Raw genomic sequence first — 11,733 nt, forward strand, 5'->3', positions numbered from 1 at the left:
TTTAGCGGTTGATTTCATCTTACACTGCAGGTACATTACGCCGTGATAGAATCAAAGACTCAAATTTAGTTAAACATACATGGGATCCAGTATTTTTTTTAAAATCAGATATGTGTGTTAATTTTGTCCATCCAAACCATGTGGGGTAGTGCCCCACATGTAGCATCGAAGCTACCGACTTTAGCTTAGCAATTATTTAAACTTACTTTCACCAATATGAAGGGTTAATATGATTTGCACTATTCATTTGTCGAAACAACTTCTCGTTAATACGAGATGATTATATATATATAATTTTATATAAGTATACGACCTCTTATATATTAGCTTTTTCAATAATTAATTAATTTGAGTAATATTCAAATAAAATTTATATAATGATTATAAAAAAAACTTATTGAAGAATCATATTGCAATTTAAAATTACTAGATTTAAATAGGGGTTATATAATTTTAAAAAGTAATGAGATATTATATTTCAATTAAAATAATATATAATATGTGTTGTATGCTTATATAATTTTTTAAAAAAACTTAAATTGAAATTATATTCATAATGCAAATTAAAATTAGTATATTTAAATAAGAGTAGTACTATAAATAAAAAAATAATGAGGAGTTGCATTACAAGTTAAAATGATATAATTAGAAAAAAGGTCAATAATAATAAGGAGTTACATTGCAATTTAAAATGATATAATAAAAAAAACAAAATAAAATCAACGTGATATCAATTTTTTTCTCTATTAGAGAGATTTTTAATAATACTAATAGATGTAATAATTTGTTATTGGTCAGTTAATATTTTAAAAAGGTTATATTAGTTTATAATTAATTGATAGATTAGGCGAACATTTAACAGATTTTCAGAAATTGGATTACCCCTTCAACAAATTCTCGTGCTAGCTTGACACGCAGGACTTACACATTGTAATATACCTAACAACATAGTTCGTAGTATATCAGTTAGCCCGAGAGGTTACCTAATATACATTAAAATATACGATTGCAATATCTCACGTCATTTAAAAAAAAAAAACAATTCTATTCCATTAAATTAAATATTCTTATCATAATAAACAACATCTAAATATTTTTAAAGTGGAATTCGTTTATCAAAATTTACACAGAAAGAGAGAGAAGAGAGACAGACAACGTAGGTGGCGATGCATGCAACAACATAAGAAGGAACGTGTCACGAGCAAATGAAACTACGTGTTTACTTCCTCGGAATTCCATGTTTCTTCGTAACTCGAAACAAAACGATAGCGCATATTTTACACTAATTTAGTCTCTAATGTGATCTCGTTAAAATAGGTGAGCCGGGTACGGAGCTTCAACGGACCAAATCAATAATTTATAATGTTTGGAAATTTGAGTGAAGATAATGGCTTGGATCAACACCTGTAAACAAGAAAGTAACTCGTGAATGGGCGCCGGAGGGATGTCCGGCGTAGCCACTCCGATGCTTAAGTCAGCAGGCTTTTTTATGAACACAAGCAATATTTGAAGGGAAATATGTAAGTGCTTTTAGTTCAAAGATTTCCGAATGTTTAAATGACATTAATACCTGCTATTTATAGTAGAAAATGGGGTAGGCACCTCGATTCTTGTGCCACCTACTAAGTATGGCAAGTCGGCTGCCCATACTTGTAGCTTCTGATGACTTCTAGGACACTCCAAGCCCAAGTGGTTCTGACGGATTAGGCTACCTGTATCGATCACACTCGAGTGTGGTGCAATTCTCGAGGTGGCCTGGGTAGTTGGTTACCTGGGTACCTGTATGAGAAACCGGGTGGAGAAGAAGTGCCCGGGCAGCTGTCTTCTGATCCGAGCTATTCAACCGATAACCCGGGTCATCACTAACCCGGAAATGGTCACCATTATCCCGGACCCTTACAGGGGTATCACCACACATCCTAAAAATAGTCGGGCTAGAGCTTGACTCGCTGTCCCGATCAGTCATGCATGTTCACTCCAAAACATATCCCAGAGTGAATAAGAGCCTTGGGTCTCTAAATATCCTGCAGAAGTGATGAGGTGTCAGGCTTCCATATCTCTCAGGTTTTGTACATTCATCGTTTAGTATTCTCGGGAAATCCAATGAATGTCATTATGCTGCATGCGTTAACAGTGGCACCGTCGAAAATTGTTCGTATTCCGAGGTAATAATGAGCCAGTTTCCTCGATACCCGTACACGTCTTTTCATCTGCCTGCTCAATTTCCTAGATTCCCTCTGATCGTCCGATTGGGTTCGGATCGACGATGGAGACTGATTCCTTCCTATATATATATACAGTAACCTGCTTACCTATTCTCCAACATTCCATCAATTCAGTCCTCAAGAAGTGCAATGGCGGGTTCCAGTGGTTCGAAATCTCCCGATATGGCAGCAGAGTTTATGCAAGCGGCTTTTGAGAAAAGAAAATCTGAATTGGAAGATGAAGTCTTCCAAAAGATCCTCCATTACTGGGAGGAGCTGCAAGGACTTCAGCTTCTTCACGAGTGGGAGGAGGCTATCACTCCTGAACTGGTGGCCAAGTTTGCAAAGTATCGGGAACGCTTGCAGATTTCTGATACGGAGGACCTCTTTGAGGACGACTTTATCCTCCAGCTATTGCTTCATAAAGAGAGGAGGACGCTGCAGAAGATTGCCGACTCTGCTAGCTTTATAAAGGCGTTCACTGGTAGCTTTTTCCCGAGATTAAGATAAGATGCCGGGGCCTCATACCTCCCGGGCTTAAGATGAGATCTTGGGTAACCCACGGGATGCCATGATAACGCGTGCCCTTTCTATCAACGATCAGGAACGTTTCGTATTTCGATGAGCCGATAAGTCTGACATTTTTAATTATTGCGTGTGTCCCCTCGTATGCCTGGTACAATTTTCTAGGCAAATCGTGGTCGTCCACGCATGCTTTTTAAATAAACGGCTGAGATCTTCCCCCACCGCCTATATATACTAACTAACAGGTTTTCCAAAAATTACTCTCAAATTCGAAATTACAGCGAAGCTCTTGCGAATTCTCTTCTCGAGACTCTACTTGTGCGAAATCATTTCCGGCAACCTTCCACCGCATATATCGTCGTAAGTTTTCTTCTTTTAAAATGTCTCACTCCACTTCTTCCACCTCAGGAGCGAATGCGCGAGGCTCTCCTAGCGCTGAGTCTTCCGCACTTCGTTCCGATTCTCCTCCCTCTCCCCCACGTCGCTCCATTACCCAACCTTCTAAAAAACCAGTGGCACTTCCAACCAAACCTCTCTTTTCTAAACCTTTATCTTCTGGCCACTCCCGGGCCCGAGCTCTTGCGAAGAACAAGGGTAAGGGTAAAGCCAAGGTCTCGAGTCCTCGGGCGGTCGAGATCCCGGGAACTCCCTGGTTCTCCTCTATGCGAAGCGCCTTACGCTTGGGGGCAGATGAGGAACTCCGAGCGCTGGGCAATATTCCTTCTTCCATTTCTATCTTGATACCTGGGCCCTCTGATAGGGCCGATAACCCTCCTTTTAGGTACACAACTTTCTTTCGGGACCAGGTTAGGAACGGTCTTCGGTTTCCCGTTCATCCCTTTTATATTGATGTTGCCAAATTTTTTGGTGTACCTGTCAATCAATTTCATCCCAATTCTTTCAGGATTATGGCCTCGGCCTATGTCCTTTTTAAAATGAATAATCTTCTCATCACCCCCCTCATCCTTCACTATTATTTTTCTTGCCATTTCGGGGATTATGCATTTTCCCTTAAATCCCGGTTAAACGCCCGATTCCTCGATGACATCCCTTCCTCTCAAAAGGGATGGAAAGGAAGATTTTTTTACATCCAACTCCCGGGTCCTTTACCCTGTCTAACCCGGTTTCTCCCTTCCCTTCCCCAACAACCTTCCCTTCCTCCATCCTACAAATTTGAGGAGCCTTTCCTCCTGAGTCAAACCCTCGTGGAGGGAAACAAGTACTCCTCTTCCATTCTTATCTCAGAAGATAACTTAGTGGCCTACGGGTTGAGTGCCCGGGCTGAGGACCCCATAGACCGGGTAATTGATGAGGTGGCTGGCTCGGGTTCTCAACTCAGTACATACTTTATCTTCTGTGCTTTCTTATTCCTTTATCCTGTTTATTTAATGTATCATAACCCTGTCACTCCTCTATGCAGATAACTCTGAGATGCAAGCAGCTTTTGCTAAAAGGCGTGCAGCTGAGAAGGCAGCCCGAGAGAAGGAAATGGCGGCTCGCCGGGCAGCTGCGGAAGAAAAGAAAAAATGGGATGCAGAAGCGGCAGCCTTGAGAGCTGAGGTGTCCCGGGAAGAACCTCCCCAAGATGGCGCTTCCCGGGCGATGACTGAGAACTCGGAGGAATCTGAAGATCTCATTCCCCTCACTCAGAGAAAACGAAAAGCTACTGCAGAACCCGAGCTGGTTATTCTCGAAGACCCTTCCGAGGGTGACCAAGGCGCCTTCCGATCTGCTCCACCTCCTCCTCTCCCCCCCCAGTCCAATGAAGAACCTCGCCAAGAGCTCCCTCCAACCGACCAGCTTTCTCTAGCTAACATCTTCTTCGAGGGAGCTTCCGCTGTTGGTGTTAAGCGTTTCAAAAAGGTGCTCAGCCCTGCTGAGATAGCTATCCTGAAAAGCACTCCTTCTAGTGTGAGGTTTTTGGAGGGGTCCAACCGTCTTCTGTCTGTAAGTTTTATTCTTTTATTTCTTTTCCCTCTCTCTCCCTCCCCCCCCCTTTTTTTTTTTTTTTAAGATTCCTTCTTATCCAGGCTGCCCAGATGCTAGTTTCGGCCTTTGAAGAGGTGGCAGCGGTGGCAACCAAGAAGGGTAAGCAAGCCCGGGCGGCTCAGGATATTCATGACCATCTCCAAGGAGAGATGGCCCGGGCCCAGAAGCTTCACGAGGAGACAACTGCCAGTCTCCAAACTTCCTTGGAAGCAGCTAATCAAGAGCTGGCCGCGGCTCAACTTTCTCGTGATGAGAGCATAGCCCGGGAGGAGGCTTCTCAGAGGCAAATTGCGTTCCTGGCATCTCGGATTAGCTATCTCGAGGATGAAGCCAGTGCCCAGCAACATCAAGCCGAAGTTGCTGAAGATAAGCTCAGACTTCTTCAGCTGACCCATGAAGAATGGAGGACTACTTTCCTTCAATCGGCGGAATTCCAAGCAGCTGTTGAAGATAGGGCCTACAAATACTTTTCGATTGGCTTTGAGAAATGCCAGGAGCAATTTGAGGAGATAGGCCTGATTCCGACAGATAAGGAGGGCTTTCCTGATATTGATAAGGCCATTGCTTCCCTTCCCAAAGATGATGCTATCGAGAAAGAGGCTGAGAAGACTCCCGGAGAATCCGGAGAACCATCAGGGCAGCAGACTTTAGAATAGGCCTGTAATTTACTCTGTATTTTTTCCTTTGTATTTTTTGCCTTTGAACTTTGTAAGGAAATGTTGATTTCTTTCCGTCGCTGTGCTTTTTTCAATATGATTTTTGACAATTTTTTCGCAACCCGGGTAATTCAATAACTTATGAGTATTTCTTAGTAGGAGAAAACGGTAATTTCAATCGAATACCCGGGGTCCCGGTCCATACGTTAAATAAGTAGCTTAATTAATACTCTAGATGTAGAGATTTAAACCTGAACTCAGAAGGAGTATTTCTTGGATTCCACAAACCAGGGTGTAGTGCCATGAGCTTTTTAAGAACCAAGGTACGGAGCCTTGGGCCGGGGATCATGTCCCGGGACTTGGGAATGGTCGAGGTGTGGTGCCCCGAGCCAGGGTGTAGTGCCCTGGGCTTTTTAAGAACCAAGGTACGGAGCCTTGGGCCGGGGATCATGTCCCGGGACTTGGGAATGGTCGAGGTGTGGTGCCCCGAGCCAGGGTGTAGTGCCCCGGGCTTTTTAATAACCAAGGTACGGAGCCTTGGGCCGGGGATCATATCCCGGGACTTGGGAATGGTCGAGGTGTGGTGCCCCGAGCCAGGGTGTAGTGCCCCGGGCTTTTTAAGAACCAAGGTACGGAGCCTTGGGCCGGGGATCATGTCCCGGGACTTGGGAATGGTCGAGGTGTGGTGCCCCGAGCCAGGGTGTAGTGCCCTGGGTTTTTTAAGAACCAAGGTACGGAGCCTTGGGCCGGGGATCATGTCCCGGGACTTGGGAATGGTCGAGGTGTGGTGCCCCGAGCCAGGGTGTAGTGCCCTGGGCTTTTTAAGAACCAAGGTACGGAGCCTTGGGCCAGGGATCATGTCCCGGGACTTGGGAATGGTCGAGGTGTGGTACCCCGAGCCAGGGTGTAGTGCCCTGGGCTTTTTAAGAACCAAGGTACGGAGCCTTGGGCCGGGGATCATGTCCCGGGACTTGGGAATGGTCGAGGTGTGGTGCCCCGAGCCAGGGTGTAGTGCCCTGGGCTTTTTAAGAACCAGGTCATAGCAGCTCCCAAGATATAATAACAAACGCAATACTCTGAGAAAATATATATTTTTTATTGATTTCTTCCAACAAATAATTACATCTATTATGCATAGTACTTCTTTAAGTTAAACACATTCCAAGGCCTTTTGAGGGGACGTCCCTGCGCATCTTCTAAATAAAAGGATCCCGAGTTGACTCTCCGAGTGATTTTGTAAGGTCCTTCCCATCGGGCTTCCAGCTTCCCAACTTCCCCAGCAGGGTTGACTTTTTTCATGACTAAATCCCCAACTTGGAAGTTTCGAAATACGGACCTTCTTGTTATATGATTTCATCACCCGATTTCTGTATGCCTCATTCGAATAAATGCCATGTTCCTTTTTTCTTCTATTAAGTCCAACTCTATGGCCCTACTCTGGTCGTTGTCCTCCGGGTAAGATTCTACCCGGGAAGAGGTCTGCCCGATCTCTACTGAAAGAACTGCTTCAGAACCATATACCAAACTGAAGGGAGTTTCTTGAGTAGGTGCCCGGGGAGTAGTTCTGTAAGCCCATATGACACTAGGTAACTCCTCCACCCAATCCTTTCCTTTACCCTGAAGTCTTGCCTTTAATGCTTGCACAATGACTCTGTTGACAACTTCTGTTTGACCATTGGCCTGAGGATATGCAACAGAGGTAAAAGATTGAGTGATTTTCATTTCCTGGCACCATGACGTAATTCCTTTGCCTTGAAATTGTCTTCCATTGTCCGAGATTATTCTCCTGGGCACTCCGAACCGGCACACAATGTTCTTCCATAAAAATTTCAATACTTCCTGCTCGGTGATCTTTGCTAAAGGCTCAGCTTCAACCCACTTAGAAAAGTAGTCAACAGCTACTAGTAAGAATTTTTTCTGAGCCCGGGCAACCGGAAAAGGACCCACAATATCCATGCCCCATTGATCAAAAGGGCAGGATGCCCAAATAGGCTTCATGAGAGTGGCCGGGCTGTAGCTGAAATTCGAATGATGCTGACAGCCCTCACAAATCTGGACCAAACGAGCAGAATCTTGTTTTATAAGGTGGGCCACCAGAATCCGGCAAGCATTGTTTTTCGAGTTAAAGACATTCCTCCGAGGTGCTCGGCACAACACCCCTCATGAATTTCTCGGAGAACATAATCCACCTCTTTTTCATTTAAACACTTCAAAAGCGGTCCTTGGAATGATCTTCTGTACAAAATTTTATTTAAGAGAACAAACCTGGGGGCTTGTCTTTTGATCTTCTGAGCTCGGGCTTTATCCTCAGGGAGCTCATGGTTCGTAATATACGCGATCAGTGGTGTCATCCATGAATCTTCAGGCATGGGTGATGCTTCTTCCTCCGTAGAGAGAACCAGCCGAGTAATATGCAACACCTCCCGGGTATTAACTTCTGATAAAGAAGCAGCCATTTTAGCCAAAGCGTCTGCCTCACTGTTTTCTTCTCGGGGTACTTGTTCAATACTCCAATCCATGAAGCTTTCTGCTTGGGCTCGAATGAGCCGTAAATATTTAAGCATCTTGTCATCCTTAGCCTCATAAATGCCCTTTATTTGTTGAGTGATGAGCTGTGAATCAGAATATAGAATAATCCGAGAAGCTCCAACTTCCCGGGCAGCTCGAATACCTGCAAGAACAGCCTCATACTCAGCTTCATTATTGGTTATCCGGGAATCAATTCTTAATGCTAATTTGACCTTTTCTCCCAAGGGAGACACTAATACCACCCCTACTCCGCACCCCATCAGGCTAGATGCCCCATCCACTGATACTTTCCATACCTCCTCCTCACTGGGCTGGATCATTTCAGATAAGAAATCTGACAAAGCCTGTGCTTTAATGGCCACTCGGGGCTTGTACTCGATGTCATATTCACCCAACTCTACTGTCCATTTTATCATTCGCCCGGATACTTCGGAATGAGTCATGATCCTACCCAGAGGACTATTGGTAAGAACAATAACCTGATGTGACAGAAAGTAAGGTCTTAGCTTCCGGGCGATCATGACTAGGGCCAAAGCAATTTTCTCCACTTCGCTATACCGGAGCTCGGGCCCCCTCAAAGCATGGCTGACATAATAGACAGGTTTTTGATCAGTTCCTTCCTCTTTTATTAGAACAGAGCTGACAGCATACTCTGTAGCGGACAGGTAGACATATAATTTTTCTCCAGGTTCTGGTTTCACCAACACCGGGAGCCCGGCAAGATGAATTTTCAAGTCCTGGAAGGCCTGTTCACATTTCCCATCCCATCCGAATTGCTGGGCCTTCCTTAAGATTTGAAAAAAAGGATAACTCCGGTGTGCTGATCGGGAAATAAATCTGGAAAGGAAAGCAATTCTCCCAGTTAGCTTTTGTACCTCCTTGACAGATCGGGGAGATGGCATGCTTAGCACAGATTCGACTTTCTCTTGATTCACCTCGATCCCTCGGTCTGTCACAATGAATCCCAAGAATTTGCCACTCTTCACGCCAAAAATACACTTGGCAGGATTAAGCTTGATTCCATAATGCATGAGAGTCGCAAAAGTTTCTTCTAGATCACTAATAAAGCTGGCACCCTCTCGGGATTTGGATAGAATATCATCCACATAGACTTCCACATTCCGTCCCAGCTGCTTCTCAAAGACTTTATCCATCAGACGCTGGTAAGTAGCCCCTGCATTCTTCAACCCGAAAGGCATTACAATATAACAAAATGTACCTCCCGAGGTGATGAAGCTGGCTTTGTCTTGATCCTTTTTAGCCAGAGGGATTTGATGGTACCCCTGGTATGCGTCCATGAAACTTAGCAATTCATAGCCCGAGGTGGAATCCACCAGCTGATCAATCCTGGGCATAGGATAATGATCTTTGGGGCACGCCTTGTTGAGATCGTGGAAGTCTACACACATGCGCCACCTCCCGGTAGATTTGGGTACCAAGACCACATTCGAAAGCCATGTGGGGAATTGAATTTCCCTAATGTGACCAGCTTTCAGAAGCTCCTTAATTTGCGCATCAATTACTTTGTCCTTTTCAGGGCCAAAGTGCCTCTTTTTTTGTTTTACTGGGTGAGATCCCGGGAGGATGTTCAATTGATGTTCTGCTATCAAGGGAGAAATCCCTGTCAACTCCTGTTGGGACCAAGCAAACACATGAATATTAGTTTTTAAACAATGAATCAAACTGACCCGAGTGGATATACTGAGATCTCGGGCCACCCGGATTTGCTGGCCTGGTCCGATTTCTACTACTTCTTGTTCTTCCTCTGCCACAAAATGCACCTCTCCTCTCCCCATCATTCTTTCCCCGTCCACCCTTGCCTTATTCCCTTCCTTCCTTGTTCTACTCTGATCCGCCCGAACTGCCTCCACATAGCATTTCCGAGAGGATGGTTGATCTCCTCGGACTTCTCCCACCCGAGCTCCTACTGGATATTTTATCTTTTGGTGGTATGTGGATGCAACGGCTCTCAATTCGTTCATAGCCGGTCTCCCCAAAATGATATTATATGATGACGGGGAATCCACTACGGTGAATGAAGTCATCACCGTCCTCTTAAGATCCTGAAAACCCAAGGTTAATGGCAACATGATCTCCCCTTCCGGGTAAACCATATGGCCAGCAAAACCAAAGAGGGCAGTCTCCACAGCCTCTAGGTGGTAGCCCTGCAAATCCATCTGTACAAATGCATCTTTAAAAATTACATTTACAGAGCTGCCTGAGTCCACAAAGACCCGTAGAATATCATAATTCGCCACTCGGGCTTGGATCACCAGGGCGTCGTTGTGGGGCAGACTCACCCCTCTCAAATCTTCCGGGCCAAAACTAATGATCGCCTCATTCCTTCTTGCTCCTTCTACCTCCAAACATTCCCTCCTGCTTCTCCCCTTCCTCACCCGGTTAGAATCTCCATCAGTAGAGCCTCCTAATATCATTTTGATCATTCCTGTGGCAAGGGGCGAATTCTTTTTTCTCTCGGGCTCAGGCTCCCTTCTTCTACTGGGCTCAATCCTCGGGATATTCCTCACACTTCCTCCTCGGGCGCTGAATCCTGGTGGCCGAGATGTCCAAGGTGGCACTCTCGGCCTCTGGCTATTGTTACTGGGTCCCGGGATGGAGGATGAGGCATAATTCCCCTTTAGTGCCTTGCAGTTTTCAGTGTTATGGTGGCATACTTTGTGAAAAGAGCAAAATCCACTTTTTTCTGGCCGGGATAACTGATGATCCGGGGCCAAATCTCTGCTGCACTCCTGCACTTCCCTCTCCCGAGCAATTTTCAGAGGCACGTGGTGAGAAAAGTGCCCTGTATTGCCTCTTTTCTGTCCCCTCTCCTCGGGCTTAGACATTCGGTCTCCTTTTTCTTTTCTCACAGAGTCCCTCTTTTGTTTCTGGGCTTCCTCCATATTGATATATTTTTCTGCTCGCGACAATAGATCCTCGAAATCTCCCGGCACCTTCTTAGTAAGTGACTTGAAGAACTCACCCTCTCTCAAACCCTGGGTGAATGCAGTAGTCTTCGTTTCAGTAGCACAAGTAGGGACGTCTAGGGCCACTCTGTTGAATCTTCTGATATAGGCCCTTAAACTCTCTTCTGGGTTCTGCTTAACTTCAAAAAGGCTAAAAGCAGTCTTTTTGTACTTTTTACTGCTGCTAAAATGGTGTAAAAACACCTTCTGGAAGTCTTCAAAGGAACTGATACTTTGGGAAGTCAAGCCTTCGAACCACCTCTGAGCTGAATCCACCAGTGTTGTTAGGAACAGCTTGCACTTGATTCCATCAGTGTAACAGTGCAACATTGCCATATTTTCAAATCTGGCCAGGTGTTCCTCCGGGTCTTCATTGCCATCATAGTCTTTCACCTTCGCAGATTTGAAATTTCCAGGAAGAGGCTCCCGGACGATGATATCAGAAAATGGGCATCCTCTCGGGACTGCCCGGACAACGCTCCGTCTTTCCAACTGTCCTTCCAAGACCCTCATCTTCTGCCTTAATTCCATCAATTCCTCTGCCACGGTAGGAGATTTGGACCCAGCACTGGATCCCTCGTCTTCTCCTACCATCTCGTTATCCCTCCTTCCCTGCCCCTGCTCCTGCTCCTGCTCAAGTCCCTGATCACGTCCCTGTTTATCACCGGGTGGTGTGACAGGGTGAGAGACCTCCTTCTTGGCCATAGCTAGCACAACGGCATCGGCCATCATTTTCTTTAACTCTTCAGGGGTCAGGGTAATGAGGTTTGTTCCAATATTATTAACATCAGCTTGTCTTGAAGTTTGCCCCCCATCACCCTGGGCGTGAGAATTACCCTGGTTGGTTCTTCTCGTACGAGCCAT

The 11,733-nt window shown here is 45.3% G+C and overlaps 1 protein-coding gene across 1 annotated transcript; it reads right to left on the reverse strand.

Moving 5' to 3' along the window:
- Positions 1–6,730: 6,730 nt before the first annotated feature.
- LOC142522058 (uncharacterized) lies at positions 6,731–11,733 on the reverse strand. The gene is made up of 6 exons (XM_075625227.1): positions 10,177–11,733; positions 9,592–10,080; positions 9,238–9,534; positions 7,640–9,084; positions 6,991–7,391; positions 6,731–6,876 (listed from the first exon to the last, which is right to left on the reverse strand). Exons 1-6 carry the CDS (start codon positions 11,731–11,733, stop codon positions 6,731–6,733), a joined length of 4,335 nt encoding a protein of 1,444 aa, XP_075481342.1.

This window comes from Primulina tabacum, chromosome 13, assembly GCF_025594145.1.
Source record: "Primulina tabacum isolate GXHZ01 chromosome 13, ASM2559414v2, whole genome shotgun sequence".
In the NCBI taxonomy this organism is placed as follows: Eukaryota; Viridiplantae; Streptophyta; class Magnoliopsida; order Lamiales; family Gesneriaceae; genus Primulina; species Primulina tabacum.